Source organism: Scyliorhinus canicula, chromosome 10 (assembly GCF_902713615.1).
Source record: "Scyliorhinus canicula chromosome 10, sScyCan1.1, whole genome shotgun sequence".
Taxonomy (NCBI): domain Eukaryota; kingdom Metazoa; phylum Chordata; class Chondrichthyes; order Carcharhiniformes; family Scyliorhinidae; genus Scyliorhinus; species Scyliorhinus canicula.
The window spans coordinates 169,475,351-169,502,585 of record NC_052155.1 but is presented as its reverse complement, the minus strand read 5'-3'; the positions used below and the strand labels follow the sequence as shown (position 1 = coordinate 169,502,585).

Sequence of the window (27,235 nt, the reverse complement as noted above, 5' to 3'; positions counted from 1 at the left end):
ACAATTACCAACTCTTGATGGAGATAAACAGCCTCCACCTCAAATAGAATCACTCCTCTGACCCCCTATTGGCGTACTTAATTTTCTCCAGATGCAGAAACTTTGACAGATCTCCCACCCACGCCGTCACCCCTGGCGGCTCCGGAGCCCGCCACCCCAACAAAATCCTCCGGGCTATCAAGGAGGGAAAGGCCAACCTTTCACGCCTCCTGCACTCCTGATTCATCCAAATATCGCCACGCACGGGCCCAGCTTCACCCTTATCCCTAAAATCTCTGACATAGTGGTGATTGTATATCTGTGTAGATGCAATACAATTGAGCAAGCACTAGAGGGAGCACGGGAGAGGTACAAATACACACAAGCAGGAAGTCAGGACACACTTCACAGGAACGGGAGCTGGTAGCAAGACAGACTAGCAGCACAGATGTAACATTAAGTTAAGCACTGAAGAGAGAACAAACTCACAATAAAGCATCTACTTCAACTTTAAAACTACGAGCTTTCATAGTTAATCATAGAATTTACAGTGCAGAAGGAGGCCATTCGGCCCATCAGTCTGCACCGGCTCTTGGAAAGAGCACCCTACCCAAGGTCAACACCTCCCCCTATCCCAATAACCCCACCCAACACCAAGAGCTTTATTAGGACATGAGGAACAACACAGACATTATCTCGAAAAATGACTCCCAGAACTTCCCCAATTTCAGACAGGACCAGAACATGTGTGTGTGTGGTTCGCCGGTCCCCTTTAATCTGCACCAAGCTCAGTCTCGCACACGAGGAGGTCGAGCTTATCCTATGCAAGGCCTCACTCCAAACACCCCCTTCAAATGAACCACCCAATTCTTCCTCCCACTTCCTCTTTATCTCCTCCTGCGAGGCCCTCTCCATCAATTGCCCATATCCAATATCTTCCCCTCTCCTATCTTATCCTCAGACACTACCTTGTCCATCATTGGATTGGATTGGATTGTATTTGTTTATTGTCATGTGTACCGAGGTACAGTGAAAAGTATTTTTCAGCAAGCAGCTCAACAGATCATTCAGTACATGGAAGAAAAGGGAATTAAACAAAATATTGAGAATACATAATAGGGCAACACAAGATTATACAATGTAACTACATAAGCATTGGCATCGGTTGAAGCATACAGGGTGTAGTGTTAATGAGGTCAGTCAATAAGAGGGTCATTTAGGAGTCTGGTGACAGTGGGGAAGAGGCTTTTTTTGAGTCTGTTCGTGCGTGTTCTCAGACTTCTGAATCTTCTGCCCGATGGAAGAAGTTGGAAAAGTGAGTAAGCCGGGTGTGAGGGATCCTTGATTATGCTGCCCGCTTTCCCCCGGCAGCGGGAGGTGTAGATGGAGTCCATGGATGGGAGGCAGGTTCGTGTGATGGACTAGGCGGTATTCACTACTCTCTGAAGTTCCTTGCGGTCCTGGGCCGAGCAGTTGCCATACCAGGCTGTGATGCAGCCCGATAGGATGCTTTCTATAGTGCATCTGTAAAAGTTGGTAAGGGTTAATGTGGACATGCCGAATTTCCTTAGTTTCCTGAGGAAGTATAGGCGCTGTTGTGCTTTCTTGGTGATAGCGTCGACGTGAGTGGACCAGGACAGATTTTTGGTGATGTGCACCCCTAGGAATTTGAAACTGCTAACCATCTCCACCTCGGCCCCGTTGATGCTGACAGGGGTGTGTACGGTACTTTGCTTCCTGAAGTCGATGACCAGCTCTTTAGTTTTGCTGGCATTGAGGGAGAGATTGTTGTCGTTACACCACTCCACTAGGTTCTCTATGTCGCTCCTGTATTCGGACTCATCGTTATTCGAGATCCGGCCCACTATGGTTGTATCGTCAGCAAACATGTAGATGAAGTTGGAACCAAGTTTTGCCACGCAGTCGTGTGTGTACAGGGAGTAGGGGGCTAAGTACGCAGCCTTGCGGGGCACTGGTATTGAGGACTATTGTGGAGGAGGTGTTGGTGTTCATTCTTACTGATTGTGGTCTGTTGGTCAGAAAGTCAAGGATCTAGTTGCCGAGTGGAGAGCCAAGTCCTAGGTTTTGGAGCTTTGATATGAGCTTGGCTGAGATTATGGTGTTTAAGGCGGAGCTATAGTCAATAAATAGGAGTCTGATGTAGGAGTCCTTGTTTTCGAGATGCTCTAGGGATGAGTGTAGGGCCAGGGAAATGGCGTCTGATGTGGACCGGTTGCGACGATATGCGAATTGAAGTGGGTCAAGGCGTTCCGGGAGTATGGAGGTGGTGCGCTTCATGATCAGCCTCTCGAAGCACTTCATTACAACTGACGTCAGGGCCACCGGGCAGTAGTCATTGAGGCATGTTGCCTGGTCCTTCTTTGGTACCGGTATGATGGTGGTCTTCTTGAAGCAGGTGGGGACCTCGGAGTGGAGTAGGGATAGGTTAAAGATGTCTGTGAATACCTCTGTCAGCTGGTATGCGCAGGCTCTGAGTGCACGACCAGGGATCCCATCCGGGCCCATCGCCTTCCTTGGGTTCACTTTCAGGAAGGCCAATCTGACTTCGGAAGCTGTGATGATGGGTATGGGTGAATTATGGGCTGCTGGGGCACTCGACAGCGGATTGTTGGTTACCTGCTCAAACCGAGCATAGAATGCATTAAGTTCATCAGGGAGGGGTGCGCTGCTGCCAGAGATACTGCTCGGCTTCGCTTTGTAGCCCGTTATGTTGTTTAGTCCTTGCCACAACCGCCGAGAGTCTGTCTGTGACTCTAGCTTAGTTTGATATTCTCTCTTGGCATCTCGGATGGCTTTGCGGAGGTCGTACCTGGATTACTTGTATAGGATTTCTTGAACGCCTCAGATCTGTCCTTCAGTAGGGAGTCAATCTCGCGGTTGAGCCATGGTTTCCGGTTGCGGAACGTACGTACTGCTTTCTTTGGCACGCAGTCGTCCACACATTTGCTGATGAAGTCTGTGACGGTGGTGGCATAATCATTTAAGTTAGTCACTGGGTTCTTAAATATGGACCAATCCACTGTCTCTAAGCAGTCACGTAAGAGCTCTTCTGTCTCCTCGGACCAGCACTGCACAACCTTCTTAGCTGGATTCTCCCGCTTGAGTTTCTGCTTGTATGCCGGGAGAAGGAGCACAGTCTTGTGGTCCAATTTCCCAAAGTGCGGTCGGGGGATGGAACGGTAGGCACCCTTGATTTTTGAGTAGCAGTGGTCAAGAGTGTTGTCGCCCCTGGTGGGACATGAGACGTGCTGGTGGAATTTTGGCAGTACACTCTTGAGGTTGGCTTTGTTGAAGTCTCCGGCCACAATGAACAAGGCCTCCGGGTGTTCTGTTTCATAGTTGTTTATGACTGTGTACAGTTCATCCAGCGCCTTCCTCACTTCTGCCTGGGGTGGGATGTAGACCGCTGTGATAATGGCTGAAGTGAACTCACTTGGAAGATAGTTTTCAATCGCTTGGACGTTTGCCAGGAGTATGCTGGGGAGAGGGGTCTTGAAACTGCGTTGCTTCAGTCTAACCTACAGACCGCTGTGTTTCCCCCGCTTTCTCGGTCGGCGGCTGCTGCTGGATGATCCTGGGATCCGATGGGAGACGTCAGCCCTTATGGAAGGTAGGTGGTTGCGTCTGGCGGGGTCCGGGGTCCATCAATGAGGGATGTGGCAACCAAAGAAACGTAGGCAGCTCCTTCTGCACAAAGTTCCTAACCTGTAACTACCTGAACCCATTTCCCCTTGGGAGCTGAAACTTTTCCACCAGTCCCTCCAACCCTGCAAATCTACCCTCCACAAAAAAATCTCTAAACCTCTCAAGCCCCTCCCGTTCCCAGACCCTGAGGGTCGAGTCCTACCCGCTGAGATAAATATGTTATTCCCACATATCGGCACCCACAACGACATCGCCTCTCGCTTAAAATATTGCTTAAACTGATTAAAGACTCTTAACGGGGCTACTACCACCGGACTCAGAGTACCTGGCCGGTGAGAACGGAAGGGGTGCCATCACCAATGCTATCAAACACAACCATGTACAGGAATTTCCTCCATTCACCCACATGACCCTTTCACAATGAACCCATTTCCGAACCATCTCGATATTTGCCGCCCAATAGTAGTTCAGCAAATTCAGCAACGCCAACCCCCTGACCACCTGTTCCTCTGCAAAAGCGCTCTCCAAACCGGAGGTGTCTTGCCTGCCCAGACAAAGGCTTATTAATCTTCTCAAAGAAGGATTTAGGTGAAGAGGTCAGAGACCTTCGGAAAATAAATAAGAATTTTGGGAGGACCATCATTTTCACGTTTGAACCCACCCTGCCAACGATAGCAACAAAACATTCCACCTCTTAAAATCTCCCTTCACTCCTTCTACTAGAAGGCCAAATTCAACTTATGCAACAATGCCCCGTCATGAGCCACCTGTACTCCCAAATATCTGAAGCTTGACCTAGCCAGCCAAAACGGCAATTTCTCCAGACCACCTCTCTGTCTCTGAGGGCTCACCGGAAACACCTCACTTTTTTCTCACATTAAGTCTAGATGCCGAAAAGAGACAGTTGGGAGATTGAAAACACGGTGAGTGGAGAAGCAGTTGGGAGACTGAAAACAGCAAAAGAGAGACGGCCAGGAGATTGAAAACAGCGAGAGAAGAGACAGTCGTGAGATTGAAAACAGCGTGAGTGGACAGGCAATTGGAAGATTGAAAACAGTGTGAAGAAAGAGGTAGTCAGGAGATTAAAAACAGGGTGAGTGGAGAGGCAATTGGGAGATTTAAAACAACAAAAGAGGAGAGACAGCCGGGAGATTGAAAACAGCGTGAGTGGAGAGGCAGTCGAGAGATTGAAAACAGCGCAAGAGTGCAGTGAGAAATCTGAGTGCTAGCTTGGAGTTTGGAGCTCCTGAGGTCACATCAGTATTCAAAAGTGACGCGGGGCAAGTGGGAGCAGCTGATTGAATGAGTATGGCTGGGTAAGTATTTATTACTTTTATCGCTTATGATATATTTGGTCTTTATTTTGTGATTTACAGCTTGTAAGGGTTATATTCTGCAGCAACGAGGAACAGGGAAGAAGGGCCCTAGAGTAATTGATATTTTTTTATTTTTAGTATACGTATTCTGAAAGGTTTAATTTAAAGGTGTAAAGGATCATGACAGGGGAGCTTAAAACTGTGTAGTGTTCCTTCTGCTTTACGTGGGAAGCTAGGAACGTTTCCAGTGCCTGGGGCCAGCCTGTATGTAGGAAGTGTCTCCAGCTGCAGCACCTGGAAGCCCAGGTTTCAGAGCTGGGAGAGGCTGCTGGGGACACTGGAGCATCCGCGAGATGGAGTCTATCGTGGATAGCATGTATGGAGAGGTGGTCACACCGCAGGCTAAGAGTCCACAGGCAGGAAGAGAATGGGTGACCACCAGGTAGAGCAATAGGACTAGGCATGCAGTGCAGGAATCTCCTGTGGCCATTCCCCAGCAAAGCAGATGTACCACTTTGGATACTGTTGGGGGGATGGCCTCTCAGGGAAAGCAGCAACAGCCAAATTTGTTGCACCATGGTTGGCTCTGCAGCATGGGAGAGGAGTAAAAACTGTGGGAATGTAATGGTTAGACAGGATTCAACTGTAAGGGGACTAGATAGGCGTTTCTGTGGCTGCAAACGAGTCTTCAGGATGGTATGTTGCCTCCTTGGTGTTAGGGTCAAGGATGTCTCAGCGTAGCTACATGACATTCTGGAGGGGGAGGGTGAACAGCCAGTGGTTGTGGTACACATTGGTACAAATGACATAGAATCATAGAATTTACAGTGCAGAAGAAGGCTAAATCGAGTCTAAACCAGCCCTTGAAAATAGCACCCCACTTAAGCCCACACCCGTAACCCAGTCACCACATCTAACCTTTTGTTTGGTTACTAAGGGCAATTTAGCATGGCCAATCCACCTAACTTGCGCATCTTTGGACTGTGGGAAGAAACCGGAGCACATGGAGGAAACCCACACAGACACGAGGAGAACATGCAGACTCCGCACAGACAGTGACCCTAGCTGGGAATCGAACCTGAAATCCTGGAGCTGTGAAGCAACTGTTCTAACCCTTGTGCTACCGTGCTGCCCTGGGTTAACATAGGTTTAAAAAGGGATAAGGTCCAAAAAGCAGAATATGGAGAATTAGGAAGTAAGTTGAAAAGTAAGACCTCAATAGTAGTGATCTCAGGATTACTATCAAGGCCACGTGCTAGTCAGTGCAGAAACAGCATGATATATATTTGATGAATACTTGGCTGAAGAGATAGTGAGAGGGGGAGGGTTTCAGATTCCTAGGACATTGAAATCGGTTCTGGGGAGATGGGACCAGTACCAACCCATTGGGTTGCATCTGAGCAGGACCTGAATGACGTTAAAAAGAAAAGCCTTAAGGTTTTCTGCCTTAATGCACACCTCATTTACAATAAAATAGATGAATTAATCATGCAAACAGATGTAAGCAGGTACAAATTAGTCGCGATTACGGAGACATGACTGCAGGGTGGTCAGGGATGGGAACTGAACATCCAGGGGTATTCAGTATTTAGGAAGGGTGTGCACGGGATGCTTTTCTGGACCAATGTTGTGGATCCAACTATAGAACAGACCATCCTGGATTGCATATTGCTTTATTTTATAAATTGACAGTACCCAATTAATAATTTTTCCAATTAAGGGGCAATTTAGCGTGGCCAATTCACCTAGCCTGCAGATCTTTTTGGGTTGTGGGGGTGAAACCCTCGCAGACACGGAAAGAATGTGCAAACTCCACAGAGATGGCGACCCTGAGTCCGGGATCAAACCCGGGTCCTCAGTGCCATGAGGCAGCAGTAGCAACCACTGTGCCACCGTGCTGCCCGCAACCCTGCTATTAAACGGGATTATTTTTTGGCCTCGGCGAGGAACGCCCCGCTGAGGTCGCACTTACCTTCATTTAATGCACGGACAAGCTGAGCTGACAGTGAGGGTGAGATCCAGATTGCGAGATTTAACGGCCTTGTCGCGTCACCTGTTAGAAGTGTGACGAGGCCGTTCGATTGGGCCCTAACTGTTGACGCCGGGACTGAATTGTGTGAAGCTCGCTTTCCCATTGGGGGTGCTATTCAGGACATGGTAATGGAGCAGCACCCTGCTGGCGCGAATTCCAAACAATTCTGGTCCAGTTTGGAGTTAGCGCCAAAGAGCCTGGCAGCTGGAGCTGTTTTTAAGTGCTCCATTTAACACACACTCACTGCAGCCACCAAGATGGCTCAGAGACCTTCCCCGAGGTCGGTGACGAGGTGGACCCACAGCTCCATGCCAGTGAAAAGCGGAGGGATACCCTCTTCCCCAATGTGGGCCACAGACTCAAGCCTGCCCTCCTGAACACTGCCTGGGAGGTGGTGGCAGAGGCGCCAGCGTTGCCAGTCTCACCAGGAGGAGACAGCTGGTGCTCCAGAGGGGTGGGGGTTACTGGCGAGTCCTCTGCCCTGCGAAGAACCCAAGAGGGGAGGGGGACCTGTCAACTTAACCAACGTTGGGGCAGCAGGGTAGCATGGTGGTTAGCATAAATGCTTCACAGCTCCAGGGTCCCAGGTTCGATTCCCAGCTGGGTCACTGTCTGTGTGGAGTCTGCACGTCCTCCCCCTGTGTGCGTGGGTTTCCACCGGGTGCTCCGGTTTCCTCCCACAGTCCAAAGATGTGCGGGTTAGGTGGATTGGCCATGCTAAATTGCCCGTAGTGTCCTAATTAAAGTAAGGTTAAGGGGGGGTTGTTGGGTTACGGGTATAGGGTGGATACGTGGGTTTGAGTAGGGTGATCATGGCTCGGCACAACATTGAGGGCCGAAGGGCCTGTTCTGTGCTGTACTGTTCTATGTTCTATGTAAACTTAACTTTTACAAATTTAATTTCAACTGTCCAGCCCAAGAGCTTAAGTCACATTGTGCCTATTTTATGTGAGTGGGGTGAATATTCAGTGTGAAACTTGCCAAAAGAATGTGACATTTGGCACAGGGCCAATTAATGTCATTTTTGAGATTATAAATTAAAGCTGGTTTGTTATGACAATGCAAAACTGATGCATATGCCTACAGACCTGATTTTAAAACCTACATTTACCCCTATGCGCCTCCATACTGTCAGGAGAGCTGTGCAATTTCAGAACATGCCTCTTTGATTTACTTGCGGCAACTAAAGTAATCATTAATGATAAACATATGGTTCTTCATGTCAACATTTGAGGAAAAACTGACTTGAGAGGGAGGGATTAATTTACAGGAGGGACACAGCTGTTACTCACTTCAAACTCTTTATTACTGTGCCTAAAGGATATTTAAGGCTGAATAGGAGTTAAAAGTTCAAACAGCTAGGGTGTGTTTTGTTAAGCTTTCATGCCACTCCTGTGAGTCAGCTACCATGAGGCCTTCTTCTTTTCCACATGCTATGAAATTATAGGTATTAATAGAATCGGAGGTTATATTTCTTACCTGTTTGTGTAAATTGTACAATCATTGGATTTCAGTTTTAAACATTCACTGTACTTAGCAATGGCTTCTTTGTACTGGGTCTTCTTCACAAAACTGTTCGCTTCCTGCTTCAAGGAAATAAAATTCTCTTCTACATTTTTACCTGAAAGAAATGCATACAAAACATAAACTTCAATAATAAATGATCTGAGTGGTTCAAGATCTTCAAGTGCTTTGCTGCATATCTAACTGTCCTTTAGAAAGCAATCAGAATGTTTATTATACATAGGAATGTAGAAAGATTTACAGCATAGGAGTTATTTGGCCCGTTTTACATATCATATGCCGACCAAAAAAGTATATCTGCTTAATCTTACCTTCTAACTCTTGGTCTGTAGCACTGTAGTTTATAGCACCAAATAATTTTTTTAACGCAATGAGGGTTTCTGCCTTTACTGCCCCATTAAGGCAGTGAGTTCCAGACCCACATTCCTGCCTGCGTGAAAAGAATGACCCTATTCCCCTCTGATTATTTTACCAATTTTTAAAATCAATGATCCCTCATTATTGATCTCTTTACTAATAGAAATAGTTCCTTCCTATCCATTCTATCTAGGTTCCTCATAATTGTACACACTCCAATCAAACCTCTCTTCAATGCCCTCTATTCAAAAGAAAAGAATCCAAGGCTATCTAATCTCTCCTCATAGCTATAACTTTCAATTTTTGGCAACATTCTTTTAAATCTGTTCTGTATCATCTCTAGTGCAACCACATCCTTGCTGAAATGTGGTGATCAGAACTATATACGATACTCCAGTTGTCGTCTAATTAATGTTCTATGCACTTCTGGCATAACCTCCCTAGTCTTATACTCTATGCCTTGGTTAATAAAGAAATATATCCTTTTTCGATTATCTTATCTGTCTGTCCTCCTAACTTCAGGGTCTCTGAACATGCTCTCCAATGTCCTTCCATTCCTCTACACTCCTCGGATTCCTATCATTTATTGTCCATTTCCTTTCTTTGTTTGTCCTCCACAGAACTTTAACTCACAATTTTCCAGATTGAATTCCATTTGCCATTTTACCTGCCAACCTGATATATAAACAATGACATCTTCCTGTAATATGCAACTTTCTTCATCATATCAACTACATGGTCAATTTCCTATTGGCTGCAAACATCTTTTTTTTTATAAATGTTTTTTTATTGAGTTTTCATATTTTATATATGACAAATTACAAGTTATTAGAGAGAGAGAAAAAAAAAAAGGAAAACACAAAAATTTTACATGAATATTTACAGGTAAGCATCTTCATAACAATAATTGTGGCCGCCCCCTTTAGCCAGCATACATATTTTACATTCCCCAATATGGCCGAGGCACATGTTTATAGGCATTTATTTATAGTTTGGTTTTGGGCCTTGGCTTGCCATCAAACCCCCATACCGAGCCCGTAGCCCCCCCCCCCCCCCCCCCCCCCCCCCGCTACCTTCCCCCGATTCCCGCCCATTTTTCCCTGGTTCTTGGCCACCCGACTATTCTTCCTCATGTACGTTGGCTACAAACAGGTCCCGGAACAGTTGCATGAATGGCTCCCACGTTCTGTGGAAGCCGTTGTCCGACCCCCGGATGGCGAATTTGATTTTCTCCATTTGGAGAGATTCCGAGAGGTCGGACAGCCAGTCTGCAGCTCTGGGTGGTGCTGCTGACCGCCAGCCAAACAGGATTTTACGGCGGGCAATCAGGGAGGCAAAGGCAAGGGCGTCCGCCCTCCTCCCCAGGAATAGATCTGGCTGGTCTGAAACCCCGAAGACCGCCACTATCGGGCATGGCTCCACCCTCACCCCCACCACTTTGGACATAGCCTCGAAGAAGGCTGTCCAGTACTCCACAAGTCTGGGGCAAGACCAGAACATGTGGGCGTGGTTGGCCGGGCCTCTCTGGCACCGCTCACATTTGTCCTCCACCTCCGGGAAGAACCTACTCATACGGTTTCTCGTTAAGTGGGCTCTATGTACCACTTTTAGTTGCGTCAGGCTGAGCCTTGCGCACGTGGAGGTGGAGTTGACCCTATGCAGTGCTTCGCTCCAGAGTCCCCACCCTATCTCCATCCCCAGGTCGTCCTCCCATTTCCTTCTTGTTGCGTCCAGTACGGTGTCGTCCCTGTCTACCAGTCGGTCATACATGTCACTACAGTTCCCTTTCTCTAGGATACTTGCGTCCAGTAGGTCTTCCAATAGTGTCTGTCGTGGCGGTTGTGGGTACGTCCTTGTCTCCTTTCGTAGGAAGTTTTTGAGCTGCAGGTACCGTAGCTCGTTCCCCCCAGCTAGCTGAAATTTCTCTGTCAGTTCGTCCAGTGTTGCGATCCTGTCGTCCGTGTATAGGTCCCTGACTGTCAGTGTCCCCCCGGCTGCAAACATCTTAAATGATGTGCCCTACATTTAAGGCTCAATCATTGGTATATAACAACCTTCCGGTCACAAAAATACCCGGCGACCATTACTCTTTGCTTCCTGCCACTGAGCCAATTTAGCATCAAACTTCCCACTTTCCCTTGGCTCAATGAGCCTCCTGATGCCCTGTCCCGCGGTACCTGCGCCAGCACGCAGATAGACAGCCTCCGCTCCCTCCACGCGGACCTCTGCCATCCAGGGGTGACCCGTCTCTACCATTTTATTAAGGCCCGCAACCTGCCTTTCTCCATCGCGGAAGTCAGGACAGTAACCCGTGACTGCCACATCTGCACAGAGTGCAAACCGCACTTCTACCGCCCCGAGTGCGCACATCTGATCAAAGCATCCCGCCCCTTTGAACGTCTCAGCATTGACTTCAAGGGGCCCCTTCCCTCTAACAACCGCAACATTTACTTCCTGGCGGTAATCGACGAATTCTCCCGCTTCCCCTTCGCCATTCCCTGCCCCGACATGACCACATCGACCGTCATTAAGGCCCTCCTCTCCATCTTCCCCCTGTTCGGCTACCCCGCGTACATACACAGCGATCGGGGGGTCCTCCTTTATGAACGACGAGCTGCGTCAATTCCTGCTCAACAGGGGCATTGCCTCTAGCAGGACGACCAGCACCCCGGGGTAACGGACAGGTCGAGCGGGAGAATGGTACCATCTGGAAGACCATAATACTGGCCCTCCGGTCCAGAGATCTCACTATTTCCCGATGGCAAGAGATTATCCCCGATGCCCTACATTCTATCCGCTCACTCCTCTGTACCGCAACAAATCAGACACCTCATGAACGTCTTCTTGTCTTCCCCAGGAAGTCGTCCTCCGGATCCCCTCTCCCGACGTGGCTGGCCGCCCCCGGACCCATCTTGCTCCGGAAGCATGTGTGGGTGAACAAGTCCGACCCGTTGGTGGAACAAGTCCAGTTACTCCACGCTAACCCGCAGTATGCGTATGTGGAGTACCCCGACGGTCGGCAGGACACGGTCTCCCTCCGGGACCTGGCACCTGCCGGCGTGCGGCCTTCCCCCCCTTCACCACAGACCCCGCCCTGTTTTTTCCCCCCCAGCGCCCCACCCAGGCCACCCCTTCCCCATCCATGGCGTCTCCACAGCCAGCTCGGCTGATGGAGACTGTTTAAGGACCATCGCTCCCGGACTCCAGGACATCAGCGGAACCACCACCATCGGCTGAACCGACGTCACCTACTCCACTGCGGCGGTCTGCCAGAACGTCACGGGCCACGAAAAGACTGATCGAATCGGTTTAAATTACAACAGCTCCATGGACTTTGTTGGGACTTTGTGTACTATTGCTAATTGTCTGGGACAGTGGGAAGCCAAAAATGTAATAAAAGAGGAGAAAATTTTTGTTCTCCCGGCTGCTACTCATACCACCAGTTCTCTCTCTCTCTCCCCCTCCCCCCGGCTTCTTTCTCCGCAAGGGGTGAATGTGGTGTATGATTTGCATAGCTGTCTGCCATTGGTGCAGAACACCGGCTTACCATTGGCCCTGGTCGGTGATGTGCCTCTCGACCGATTGGTTGAGACCAGTCATGTGACGGCTCTCCGATTGGTCGAGAGGCTGAGTTAACCACGCCTCCATACCGAGGTATAAATAGTCAGAATGCCCGGCGGTCGTCTATTTATTGTAGTCGACCGCAGGGCTAAGTTCTAGCTTATTAAAGCCTAACTTTTGTACAGCAACTCGTCTCACGTGCAATTGATGGCTCATCAACTTCTTTATTCTTTCAAGAGATGTGGGTGTCACTAACAAGGCCAGCATTTGTTGCCCATCCCTAATTGCCCTTAAATGGAGTTGCTTGCTAGACCAGAAGGCAGTTAAGAGTCAACCACAGTACTGTAGACCTGGAATCACATGTCGGCCAGGATAGGTAAAGTTGACAGATTTTCTTCCCTAAAGGACATTAGTGAACCAGGTGGGTTTTTACAACAATTGATGATAGCTGTCATGGTCGCTGTGGCGATTAACTCTTTGAAGAGGCCCAACAGTGATTTGTGGCCAGAACCAATGGAAAAGTGATTCATTCTTGAAGAGCTTATTTCAAGATTTTTCATCAGTGAAATAATGGTGAATTTTGAGGGCTGCAGTGATACTTTTACAGTTTTACAAATACTTAGAATTCATGGTGAATACAATGTTTATTCGGCGTTAGTAGGATCTATCTTTGCACAACCTAGTGCAGTAGTGTCCAGTTGTTGAGAAGTAAAGACTAATTCACATGTAGTTATTTTATGTATCCTCTCATAATGATAGGGAGTTGAAAATATTCATAGTAAACAAAGAGAGTATCAATGCTCGCACAGCTGTTATTTGCATGTAAAGTATTCAAAACATTATTTTGCATATACCGAATAAGAATTAACAGCTGTGCACAATGCTATTAAAATTTATTTTGAGGAGTTCACTTCTTCATTAGTAACCTGGCTCTCTCGGCCCCATGCCCTAGTTTTCCTCCTAGTGTAGCCACCTGGGTTGGCCACTTCCCCACACAAAATGGAAGAACGCAAAGGTTACAGGGAAAACTGGACAATTATAAAAAGGCAAGCAGTTTGCAGAAGTTCATGTGTATTCTGGCTGCAAAGAAAGCAGACAGCACCGAAACCAGCAGTTCACATATTAATGAAGCGATCCCCGGGAACAATGGATACAACGATTAGCTACAATTGGGACATTCTATGGCAGGTCAGACTTCCCGGCGCCAATGGGGTCTAAAACAAAAGGAAACAAACCAGTTAGGAAGATCCGCCCTGCGATCGAGGGACAGCCTCAGTATTGGGGGATTCATACCAATCGATTGGGATGAGACCCAATCGGTGGACAGTAGGATCGGGGTCCGCCCAAAAGGGCGCAAAGCCCTTGGGACCTCTAAAAGTCAGGTCCCAAGTTTAGCTCCCTCTCTTAGCCGGCCCTCCCAGCAGAACACCTTTGCAGCAGCTCTCTAAGAACTTGAACGCGAGAAGGAGAGGCCTGGCCAACAACTACACCGACAAGTAAGTGTCAACCAACGCTCGCTACGAGAATAGACACTCCTGACCCCTTAGCCCATACCAACTGGGAAGCCTGCAGTCTCAGGACAGAACAAGAGGCGATTGTTCCCTGATCCAGTGGGTTCCCTTATCGAAGATAAGTATTGGCTCATAGTGGTAGGAATTGTTTAGTCCGTTAGTATTAGTTGCATGAGTATCGATTTACTGTGTATTAATAAATGTGTTTGATTGAATCTTACTAACTGGTGTATTGAGTCATTGATCTGAACTTGAACCTCGTGGCGGTATCATAAGGATACCTGGCGACTCTAGAGCTAAGGAATAAAATAGAGCCAATTGAGTGTAAAGCACACTCACCAGAATGAGCAAAATTTAGTGGCGAACTCTGACGGGACTCGACTATAAGTGGCCCCCCCACTCCGAGAGAACCCAGCAGTTTGAATCAGAAATCCAATTGGGAAAAGGAAAAACCACAAGTGTTCAAGTAGTTCACATCAATCCTCACAATTCGGAAGTGTGTTTTTGCATGCGTAACTAACAGGGTTATAAGGTAAAACCGAGAGATTTGTTGCAAAAAACTGTCGGGAGTTTATACTTCGGAAATTAGCGAAAGCCGTACCCGTATTTTATAACACCGCCTTAGCATCCCTTGTTCTAAATTTAAGAGAGAGGAGAGATGGCCATGCAGGCAATGTAACGCCTCATGCACCCCCAGTAATTCGTGGTCGCAGCAACCAGCAGCAGAGTAGGATAGTGTCCCATTTGGGAACTGGAGATGAGAAAATACCTCAAAGGGAAAGGATGGCCCCATTGGAGCGAATTCTGTTCGAATGAGGAAACAGGTCCCGGGAGTAGAGGACATACTTGGTGGGAGAACCTGTGTGAGATTCACAAAAGGAGTTTGAGTAAAGCACGTAAGCCGATGGCAATTGTGTCCTGCTTGGCACAATTGCGAGGCACAGAGGAGTTCGTCAGGACGCTCCGTGCAGATTTAGAGGAGAGAAACAGAATGAGTAAAGTGGATGTCAGTGACATCGAAAGAGAGAATATAGAGTTAAGAAGGAGGCTTGCAGCAAAAGATGTAGAGGTGGATGATGCCAAGAGGGCACACCAGTCTTGTCTGGCACACTTAAGCAGCTCCCAAACACAGTATGAAAAGGCCTATCAGGATATGCAGCGCGCAGTCTTGATAAGAGAAGAATCCGAGAAGCAGGTAGAGGCATTGCAGAAGCAATGCAGCGACCTGAAGGCAGCTTTAAGAGCACTCCATGGTGCCACCACTGAGCAAAGGCAAATCTCAGTGGACCACGCTAAATGCCGAAAGCAGATTGCGGAACTACAATCTCCGCTTTCTGTTCAAAATAGGTTCCAAACCACATTTGGGACACAATTAGGGGACGAAAATGCCCCAGATTGGCAGGAATTAAACAACACAGCACTGCGATATGTTCAGGGAACATGTGCGCTAGAAAAGCAGCAGAAGAGGAAAGCACCCCAACCCCCCACAGAACAGATAGCACCCGCACCCATGAACCCAGCCACCACCCAACGCAAAGCATCCGCAGACGCCGCACCCGATTCCACTTACACCACCCCCTTAACCGTGACCCAATTACGGGACGCGTGCGACAAGATCACACCGTTCCTCCCCACCTCAGACCCCCACCAATTCTTCGCGAGAGTAAAGCAACAGGCGACCATGTACGGCCTGGACGAGCGTGAGCAGGCGAAGCTCACCGTTTTAAGTCTAGATCCCTCAGTAGTAGCAGCTCTTCCAGACCCACAGATTGTTAGAAGAGGCACCCTAGAAGAGATGCATACAGCGATTCTGGATGCAATAGGATATAACAGGGGTGACCCCGTAGAAGGCCTAAACAAGTGTAGGCAAAAGAAAACCAAGCACCCCACAGCATTTGCAGGAAGGCTGTGGATACATTTCACGGCAGTATTTGGGAACATAGATCGCGCCTATCTAACCCCAGACAATACGGCCAAATGGACCCGCACCCTTATCTCCCAGGCCACAGATGCAGGACAAAGAGCCTGTGCTAACTACGACCCCTCAGAGGAAACTCATAATGAGAAATGGGTTTTAAAAAGGTTGTCCCACGCTTGGGAGCAATCAGTACAAGGCAAAACTGAATTTATAAAACCCAAGGAAGGACAGGCAGAGGCAGACATGCATCCAGTTAAAACACATCAAAACCCCGCATGTGTAAATGAGGGAAGGAACAGCCCACAGCAGACCAAATCCCAGGAGTGTTATAATTGCGGACAATTAGGACATTACGCACGAGAATGTCAAGCCCCCCTGAAACAGCAGTGGAATCAGCCCACCAATGCCCCTTGAACCAGCAACGAAACCAACAGCCCCGACCCCCCACCTGGGGAACCATACCCAAGGGAGCAATGCACCAGAGTGCCTGCTCCACCTTATGTGCCCCAGGGGTCATGTTACAACTGTGGGCAGCCAGGACACTTCGCCCGAGATTGCAGGAGACCCCCACCACCAGCTAGACCCGCCCCCAGATATGAAAGAGAACACCACCCACAGCAGCTACAAGGTCCCAGCTGCCCCATGCAAACTATGAGCGCTTACCCACCACTTCTCATGGCAGGGATACCTCAGCAATGCCAATTCATTTTTGTTTCTCTCCACCTTCCTCTCTTCTTCGGTCACACTGCACTGACTCCATATGCTAGTTACACCCCAAGCCAAATGTAATTTACGGTATCCTTCTTACTGATGGAACCTGCACGTTTTGTGTTGCATGTTTGTTTGTTTTTTCCAGGAACAGCAGCTCTGCGGCCAGACACCAAGGGCGCGATTCTCCGCACCCGCGGAAAATCGTGAAGTCGGACGTGAAAACGGGCAACGGCCCGATATGGCCCCGTTCCCGCGGTATTCACGCCCGGGAAATGGGCTAGGAACGGGGCCGCGGCAATTACGTGCCAGATGACGTCGGAACGCGGCGACGCCACGAACACGCCCACGTGATGCCGCCCGACGTCGTAAAAAGGCGCGGGCGAGCACAGAAACGGGAGGCCAGAGATGTCGGAACCACGGAGTGCAGCCCAGAGGTTCACAGAGGCTGACGTTGAGACGCTGCTCGATGAAGTTGAGCAAAGGAGGGGCATCATCCGCCCGAGAAGAGGGTATCGCCACCCTGCAAGCGTGGTGCGCCAGGCCTGGCGAGAGGTGGCTGCTGCCGTGAGTGCTGTGGGGCAGACCCCTCGCTCTGGGGAGCAGTGCCGCAAAAAGCTGCACGACCTCACCAGGGCTGCCAGGGTAAGTGCCAAGAGGGTGCCCCGGGTCACAACCATCCCTCCCCCCCCTTTACTTAATCACCCACCTCCCCCCCTGGCACGGGGGGTAGAGGGGGAATGGGGCAGAGTGAGTGGAGGGTGGTTCACTAAGTAGTCACAGACCCAGCACTCTGGCCCCCCTGGAGATGCAATGGTCTTGTTACAACTTGACCCCCAACTTGTGCCAGTATCTGAACGGCCTGCTGATACCTGCCGTATTGTAATGATCTACCTATGCCCCCCCCCCCCCAAACAGGACAAGACCGCTCACAACAACCGTGAGCGGAACAAGACTGGAGGGGGTTTGCCCATTCTACACCCCCTCACCACGTTCGAGCAGAGGGCACTGGACTTTGTTGGGGGATCTGCCACCCGGGAGGTCGCGCAATGCGAGGTTGGCGGAGCTGCACCAAGTAAGACAACCCTGCATGACAAACAACCCCCCCCCCCCCCCCCAATCCTCTGTCCCTTCACACTCTGCCCACTGGGACACCTCCCCCATCCTCTGTCCCTTCACACTCTGCCCACTGGGACCGTCCAGCGCCTGGCCGAGCGTCTCTAAATAACCCGTTTCATTTCTTCCCTAGAACGTGATGCAGTACGACCAGGGCCATCTGCCTCCAGGCGGAGACAGGCATCTGCCCCCACCGCACCCAGGGCCGCACGACAGAGGGTGCCTGATCAGCGGGGAGTCCCATCCTCCCCAACCGAATCTGTGGAGCAGGACGCCCAGAGGGCGGCGATAGAAGGAGAGAGACAAATGGCCCGCGAACACCCTGCGGCCTCTCAGTGGGCCGATGAAATAGAGGAGGCGTGCACCGAAGACGACCTCGAGCTTGCGGCACAGCTATCTCCCACACCATCCACCATCCCAGAGACACTCACTCCGGTTGGGTTATTTAGTGATGAGACTCCTGGGTCACAGTCTGGGTCGCACATCACAGCTGAGCAGGTACAGCAGGTGGAGGTCGGAGCAGCCGAGGGCCCGGACTGGCGGAAGGCAGGCCAGGCCCAGCATCCAGCTGGCTCCCAGACGTTTTCCGAGTTCCTGGAGTTACTCAACCCACCCGCACAGCCGATGCATCAAGAAACCCAGGGACACAATGACGGGATGAGGGCTGTCTTCCAGCATCTGCAGACGCAGTTAGAGGAGTCGAACCGCGTCCAGGAGCAGGGAGTGGTGCCACTCATGGCAGCAACCCAGGCTGACACCGCTCGGGTGGCATCCGCGGTGGAGGCAATGGGTCAGGTTCTGCAAGGCGTTGGGCTTAATGTGCACGCGTCATCCTCGTCCCTGGAGAGGGTTGCCCTCTCACAGGCAGCAATGCGCCAGAGCCAACACGACATTGCCGGCGCACTGCGGGCCTTGGCCGAGTCTCAGCAGGTCATGGCCCAGTCGCAGCACGCCTTGGCACAGTCACAGCAGTCGATGGCACAGTCCCAGCAGTCAGTCGCGGAGAGCATCAACCGCCTGACACCCATGCTGGATGGCGTTGTGCACTCACAGGTTGAGATTGCAAAGTCCCAGGCGGGAATGTCTAACTCCCTGGACTCCGTCTCTGCAAACCTTCGGATCCTGGTGGAGACCGTTGCAGGCCTCCAGGACTGGCAGCGACGGTGGCGCGACGGGGCACCTCCCCGCTCGCACCTCTGTCCCACAGTGAGGCCCGGGGGCCACCGGACTCACCGAGGGAGGAGGTTTTGGGGCCCGTCCCATTAACTCCATCACGGGATGTCCGGAATGCTCGGCCTCCCCCCGTCCCATCCCTGGTGCATCGGGTGGGCAGCGGGCAGAGCAGGGTGGCACATCACCCGAGACGCCCGCAGAGCAGCCTGGCCCATCAAGGCTGGGTCGCCCTAGGAAACGCTTGCCGAAGGAGAAATAAGTCGAAGGGGGCGATTCGCAGCAGTCCTCGTCCACTCCTGCTGTATCATCTGGGGAATCACTGAGACGTAGTGGTAGGGCCCGTAAGGCAACAAAGATAGACACTTAGTAAGTTGGCACGGGTGAAGGGCACAGTTTAGTTGTAGGGGCTAGGGCATCTGTAAATTACTGTTAACATTAAACGCACTGTTCCACCTTACTTGTAATACCGTGTGATTGTTCCACAACCACAGGGATCGTGATAGTGACCGAATGTCGCTGGGGTTGACGAGCGGTGAAACTTCGGTGCCGGGTGTGTAGTCCCTCTCCCCCCCCCCCCCCCCCCCCCAGCCCACGCGGGCACGTGATGGAGTGTCCGTGATGAACTCAGCGGCCACCAAGGTGGATGGTTCAGCTATTGCCATGGGTCAGACTCTCTCTAACGATTCTGAGTTCACAGCTCATCGCAGAGCAGGCTGTCATCATTCCACATGGCACTGATCACACCCGCTGACACAGCCATCAATTTTATGCCATACCGTTGTGCCGCAGGTAAGGGTGATGTCGAAGTGGAGCAGTGTACACAGAGAGGGGGTGTGGGGGGGGGTGGTGGTGGTGGCAGTTGTGTGTTGACCCTCTGCGCGACTGGCAATGCAGGTGGTGGTTTGGTGTTCGTTGCATGTGACGCGTGAACCGTGCTGCCACCAAGGCATTGCGTGCCCGCCGTGTCCGTCGTGCCACCTCCTGGGCATCACCAGCACCTGGGTCGTGTCTGCGTGCTGCGCCCGCCACTCCGCCAGCCTCCTCCTCCTCCTCTGTGCTGGCACCACTGCCACTGGCTTCTCTCTCCGCCTCCTGCAGCATGGCATCTCCCCTCTGTATTGCGATGTTGTGCAGCGCACAGCAGACAACAGCAATTCAAGCGACCTGTTGGGCTGGTACTGCAGGGCTCCTCCAGAGCGGTCCAGGCACCTGAATCTCATCTTCAGGAGGCCAAGGCAGCGCTCCACCACAACCCTGGTTGCTGCATGGGCCTCGTTGTGTCGGGTTTCCGCATTGGTCTGAGGCCTCCGTGTAGGCGTCATCAGCCAAGACCTCAGCGGATAACCCCTGTCACCCAGCAACCAGCCCCTCAGCCGGGGGGGACGTCCCTCAAACATCGCAGGGATGTACGACTGCGCCAGTATGTAGGAGTCATGCACACTCCCTGGGAACCTTGCACAGACGTTCATGAACTTCATGTGGGGGTCGCATACCACCTGAATATTCATGGAGTATGACCCCCTCCTGTTTGTGAAGACCTTCCTGTCCCCTGCAGGCAGGCGCATGGGGACGTGAACACAATCGATTACCCCCTGCACCATCGGTAACCCGGCCACGCTGGCAAATCCACGAGCTCCTGAATCTTGACTTGCTCGGTCCTCGGGAAAGGTGACGTAGCGATCGGCGATGGCATAGAGGGACGTCAGTCACATCGCGGATGCACCTGTGCACCGATGACTGGGAGATCCCGGAGAGGTCCCCACTCGGAGACTGGAAGGAGCCGGTCGCATAGAAGTTAAGAGCGACCGTCACCCTGACGGCAACCGGGATCGCGTGTCCTCTCCCCGTTCCACGTGGGGCGAGGTGCGCCACGAGGTGACAGATATGTGTCACCGTCCCCCTACTCAGCCGGAGTATCCTCCTGCAGGTGATGTCCGTCATTGTTAGGAAAGAGATCCGGGCACGGTACACCCTCGGCCTTGGTCGTCGCCCATGGCACTGTGGCTGCACCCTGACTCTCTCCTCCTCCCCCTCCTCCTCCTCTCCCCCCCCCACCCATGCTGCTGCTCGACGACTGGCAACTCCTCGGCGCCTTCCCTCTGCTGATGCAGCTGGCCCTGCATCCACTGCGGGTTGTGGCTGTGGATGCTGCTGCATCGCCAAATGCAGTGCAGCGGCGCCAACCACTGCGCTGAACATAGCCGTTCTGTTCGCAGACATTGTGCTAACCTACAGAAGGGTGGAGGGGGGCAGAGAAACGGGAAATGTTAGACGGAGGTTAGTCGACACCTTGGCAGCCGCCTGCCATGGGATACCAGTGTGTCCCGGTGACCTGGTCGCGCTGCTGACACGCGGGCAGCCTAACCCCTGGTCACTTTCTGCATCCAACGGGCAGTCAACTACATCCTCCTCACCGGTGCGGCAGTGGCCTGCGGCCGTAAGCCACAGGGCAACCAGCGGCCGTGTCCTCGTGACCGGCACGCCATGGCATGGTGGCAGACATTGTGTAACCGGGGTTGGACGAGTCACTCGCTCACTCTTTCCCTACCCCCCCCCACAGTCTCCCACTCCCCCCCTCCCCCTCCCCCCTCCCCCACTCCGTCTCCCACACTCTCCCCCTCCGTCTCCCACACACCCCCCGTCTCCCACACTCTCCCCCTCCGTCTCCCACACACCCCCCGTCTCCCACACTCCCCCCCCCTCCAGTCTCCCACACTCCCCCCCCCAGTCTCCCACACTTCCCCCCCCTCCAGTCTCCCACACTCCCCCCCCCCCAGTCTCCCACACTCCCCCCCCCTCCAGTCTCCCACACTCCCCCCCCTCCAGTCTCCCACACTCCCCCCCTCCAGTCTCCCACACTCCCCCCCTCCAGTCTCCCACACTCCCCCCCCCCAGTCTCCCACACTCCCCCCCCCCTCCAGTCTCCCATACTCCACCCCCCCAGTCTCCCATACTCCACCCCCCCAGTCTCCCCGTCTCCCACACTCCCGTCTCCCACACTCCCGTCTCCCACACCCCCCCTCAGTCTCCCACTCCCCCTTCCGTCTCCCATACTCTCCCCTCCGTCTCCCACACTCCCCCCCCTCCGTCTCCCACACTCCCCCCTCCAGTCTCCCATACTCCACCCCCCCAGTCTCCCCGTCTCCCACACTCCCGTCTCCCACACTCCCGTCTCCCACACCCCCCCTCAGTCTCCCACTCCCCCTTCCGTCTCCCATACTCTCCCCTCCGTCTCCCACACTCCCCCCCCCTCCGTCTCCCCCACACCATCTCCCACACTCCCCACTCAGTCTCCCACACTCCCCCCCCCAGTCTCCCACACTCCCCCCCTCCGTCTCCCACACCCCCCCCCTCCGTCTCCCACACCCCCCCCCCTCCGTCTCCCACACTCCCCCCCTCCGTCTCCCACACTCCCCCCCCCTCCGTCTCCCACACTCCCCCCCCTCCGTCTCCCACACTCCCCTCCCCTCCGTCTCCCACACTCCCCTCCCCTCCGTCTCCCACACTCCCCCCTCAGTCTCCCACTCCCCATTCCATCTCCCACACTCCCCCCCCCTCAGTCTCCCACTCCCCCCTCAGTCTCCCACACTCCCCCCCCTCAGTCTCCCACACTCCCCCCCTCCGTCTCCCACACTCCCCCCCCCCTCCGTCTCGCACACTCCCCCCCCTCCGTCTCCCACACACCCCCCCCTCCGTCTCCCACACTCCCCCCCCTCCGTCTCCCCCACACCGTCTCCCACACTCCCCCCCTCAGTCTCCAACACTCCCCCCCTCAGTCTCCCACACTCCCCCCCCCTCAGTCTCCCACACTCCCCCCCCCTCAGTCTCCCACACTCCCCCCCCCTCAGTCTCCCACAGTCCCTCCCTCCGTCTCCCACACTCCCCCCCTCCGTCTCCCACACTCCCCCCCTCCGTCTCCCACACTCCCCCCCTCCGTCTCCCACACTCCCCCCCTCCGTCTCCCACACTCCACCCCCTCCGTCTCCCCCACACCGTCTCCCACACTCCCCCCCTCAGTCTCCAACACTCCCCCCCTCAGTCTCCCACACTCCCCCCCCTCAGTCTCCCACACTCCCCCCCCCTCAGTCTCCCACACTCCCCCCCCCTCCGTCTCCCACAGTCCCTCCCTCCGTCTCCCACACTCCCCCCCTCCGTCTCCCACACTCCCCCCCTCCGTCTCCCACACTCCCCCCCTCCTTCTCCCACACTCCCCCCTCCGTCTCCCACACTCCCCCCTCCGTCTCCCACACTCTCTCCCACGCTCCCCCCCCCCCCCCCCCCCCGGTCTCCCACACTCCACCCCCTCCGTCTCCCACACTCCCCCCCCCCCCCGTCTCCCACACTCCCCCTCAGTCTCCCACACTCCCACCCTCCGTCTCCCACACTCCCCCTCAGTCTCCTACACTCCCCCTCCGTCTCCCACACTTCCCCCCCTCCGTCTCCCACACTCCCCCCCCCTCCGTCTCCCACACTCCCCCCCTCCGTCTCCCACACTCCCCCTCAGTCTCCCACACTCCCCCCCCCTCCGTCTCCCACACTCCCCCCACCCCTCAGTCTCCCCCACTCCGTCTCCCACCCCCCCTCAGTGTCCCACACTCCCCCCCTCCGTCTCCCACACTCTCCCCTCCGTCTCCCACACTCTCCCCTCCGTCTCCCACACTCTCCCCTCCGTCTCCCACACTCTCCCCTCCGTCTCCCCCACACTCTCCCCTCCGTCTCCCACACTCTCCCCTCCGTCTCCCACACTCTCCCCTCCGTCTCCCACACTCTCTCCTCCGTCCCCCACACTCTCCCCTCCGTCTCCCACACTCTCCCCTCCGTCCCCCACACTCTCCCCTCCGTCCCCCACACTCGCCCCTCCGTCCCCCACACTCGCCCCTCCGTCCCCCACACTCGCCCCTCCGTCTCCCACACTCGCCCCTCCGTCTCCCACACTCTCCGCTCCGTCTCCCACACTCTCCCCTCCGTCTCCCACACTCTCCCCTCCGTCTCCCACACTCTCCCCTCCCCTCAGTCTCCCACTCCCCCCCTCTGTCTCCCACACTCCCCCCCCTCAGTCTCCCACACTCCCCCCCCTCAGTCTCCCACACTCCCCCCCCCGTCTCCCACACTCTCCCCCCTCAGTCTCCCACACTCCCCCCCCTCCGTCTCCCACACTCCCCACTCCGTCTCCCACACCCCCCCAGTCTCCCCCCCTCCATCTCCCACACTCCCCCCCCCGTCCCCCAAACTCCCCCCCCTCCGTCTCCCACACTCCCCCCCTCCGTCTCCCACACTCCATCCCCCTCCGTCTCCCACACTCCATCCCCCTCCGTCTCCCACACTCCATCCCCCTCCGTCTCCCACACTCCCCCCCCTCAGTCTCCCACACTCCCCCCCCCCCGTCTCCCACACTTCCCCCCCTCCGTCTCCCACCCCCCCCCCCCGTCTCCCACACTTCCCCCCCTCCGTCTCCCACACTCCCCCCTCCGTCTCCCACACTCCCCCCTCCGTCTCCCACACTCCCCCCTCCCCCTCCGTCTCCCACACTCCCCCCTCCGTCCCCCTCCGTCTCCCACACTCCCCCCCCCATCTCCCACACTCCCCCCCTCCGTCTCCCACACTCCCCCCCTCCGTCTCCCACACTCCCCCCCTCCGTCTCCCACACTCCCCCCCCCCTCCGTCTCCCACTCCCCCCCTCCGTCTCCCACACTCCCCCCTCCGTCTCCCACACTCCCCCCCTCCGTCTCCCACACTCCCCCCCTCCATCTCCCACACTCCCCCCCCCCCCGTCTCCCATACTCCCCCTCTCCGTCTCCCACACTCCCCCCCCCCTCCATCTCCCACACTCCCCCCCCCCCCGTCTCCCATACTCCCCCTCTCCGTCTCCCACACTCCCCCCCCCCCTCCATCTCCCACACTCCCCCCCTCCATCTCCCACACTCCCCCCCCGTCTCCCACACTCCCCCCCTCCATCTCCCACACCCGCCCCTCCGTCTCCCACACTCCCCACCCCCCTCAGTCTCCCACTACCCCCTCTCAGTCTCCCACTCCCCCCCCCTCAGTCTCCCATACCCCCCCTCTCCGTCTCCCACACTCCCCCCCCCCCCCTCCATCTCCCACACTCCCCCTCAGTCCCCCCCCCCCCCCCCCCCCCCCACCCCCTGCTCTGGATCCCCCTCCCGTTCTCGGGGATGCCTTCCCCGTTGTGGCCAGACTCCAGCAGCACGCTGAGCTGTGCGCTCACCTCCTCGATGCTCTCGTCAGCCAGCACGACTGGTTGACGAACTTGAAAAGCCGACTTGAAAGTTGGCCGGCGTGAAAACATTGCGTGATGACGTCGGGACTTCGGCCCATCCGGGCCGGAGAAGAGCGGGGGGCCAAAAAGTCGGGCTTCTGGTCGTGTCGGGGGGGTCTGTCGAGGTCTTTGTCAGGAATGCCGAAGTGAAGTTTGTGCGGGGTTCGGAGAATAGCGGGAGGGCGTCAGACAGGCGTCGCCGTGAAAATCGGCACGGCCCGCTATTCTCCGAACCGGCGTGAGAGCGGAGAATCGCGCCCCAAGTTTGTACTTGGGAGACGGAGGGGGATGGGTTTGTACACAGAAACCTAGAAGAATTTGCCAGACACCTTATCAGCTGAAATGTCTGAGGCCCAGCCAACAGGCATATCGGCCGAAACCTCTTGAAAGCTTGCTAGCTCCAGTTTCGTAACTGCTCTTCTGTTTGAAGGATGGAAGAGGCAAACCCCATGATGACTACATTCTTGCCTGTTCGTTTCAGGTCGCTCAGGCAGTGGAGTAACGGCATTGAGGACCCGTCCTCTCTGAGGACCACCCCTCTGGTCAGCTAAGCTCGGGTACGGCACAGCACGCCCTACCCAGGGATTCCACCCAAATCTTATGCATCGTGGCCCATACGCAACACATTTCGAAACATATTTGGTTGCCAATTCCACATGCTATTTACATCCAGGAACATTGGGATGGTAAATTGCAAAGCCTGCGAGATGGCTCGCAGTGGTACAGTATTTAAGTATATGTCTGGTCCTAAATTCGGTTTGAAAAAAAAATGAGGGAGTCACAGGGAGTGACCAATCATAAAGGGAAACTTGGCACAAGAGGACAGATATACTAAAATTCAAGATATTAAGCAGAACACTAACAGACACTATGCTTGATCCCATAGCTTTCGTACGTTCCGAGGAGGGACCAAAGCAGGGTCAGAGCAAGATCAAAGCACGAAAAGAGAACAGGAAGAGAAGAGAGAAGGAAGATGACTACGCCAACTGTATTTTTCACTGTCATATGTATATTTTTGCGCGCGAACGCGAACCCCCTTACCCCCACTCCATCGGCCGTTAATGTTTCACTTCCACAGACCACTCAAAGCCCAGTAACATGCAGCAGTAACCCAACCTGGTGTACCAAATTTATGAATTGGTACTCCTTGTCACACGTAGTGGAATCACTTTTGGCAATAGCAGTAATCTGCATCATAGTGCAGACCCTTTGGATGAGGAAATGGCGAAGGAGAGCCTATCGCTCTCGCACCTCGACGGTATATAGGATGAGTTCCCCTATCTTCGGATTCCACCAGGCCCCCGAACCCCTCGAAATGTAATAAAGAATTTTCCGTGTCGTTTGTGAATAAAGATATGTGTTTTTGTGTAAAGATGTTTAACTCAGAGCTCGACTGCCGAGTCAGAGAAGGTGAAATGTGAATGTTACTATTATTTATAACGTTAGGAAGTTTATATGCTTGTATGTTTTCAGTGAGTGTAGTTTATTTCAGATAGTTAGAGGTTCCAGTTTGTTGTTTTGTAGTGCATGTCCCCTTATGACATAGCGCCAAATAGAGATTGTAAGGTAAAAATTTTCTGCATAGTTGAGGAAAGTGCAGAGGCCATGGAACTCGCTGAGGTCAGGGAACGAAGACACCGTAATTGTGTGATCCTTCACGCTTTCGCGTTAGGATCACAAGGAGGGAGTGTAGCCACCTGGGTTGGCCACTTCCCCACACAAAATGGAAGAACGCAAAGGTTCTGGGGCAGCAGGGTAGCATGGTGGTTAGCATCAATGCTTCACAGCTCCAGGGTCCCAAGTTCGATTCCCGGCTGGGTCACTGTCTGTGTGGAGTCTGCACGTCCTCCCCCTGTGTGCGTGGGTTTCCTCCGGGTGCTCCGGTTTCCTCCCACAGTCCAAAGATGTGCGGGTTAGGTGGATTGGCCATGCTAAATTGCCCGTAGTGTCCTAATAAAAGTAAGGTTGGGGGGGGGGGGTTGTTGGGTTACGGGTATAGGGTGGATGCGTGGGTTTGAGTGGGGTGATCATGGCTCGGCACAACATTGAGGGCCGAAGGGCCTGTTCTGTGCTGTACTGTTCTATGTTCTATGTTCT

General features: G+C 53.7%; 1 protein-coding gene across 6 annotated transcripts in view; it reads right to left on the bottom strand.

The window, feature by feature from the left end:
* The window catches only part of LOC119972765 (sperm-associated antigen 1-like), a 179,118-nt gene that overhangs the window by 40,308 nt on the left and 111,575 nt on the right, over positions 1 to 27,235 (bottom strand). For all 6 annotated transcript variants that reach the window (XM_038810095.1, XM_038810100.1, XM_038810097.1 and 3 more), the window contains exon 15: positions 8,473 to 8,614. In XM_038810095.1, the coding sequence (XP_038666023.1) occupies positions 8,473 to 8,614 (142 nt within the window). The remainder of the gene's footprint in view (positions 1 to 8,472; positions 8,615 to 27,235) is intronic.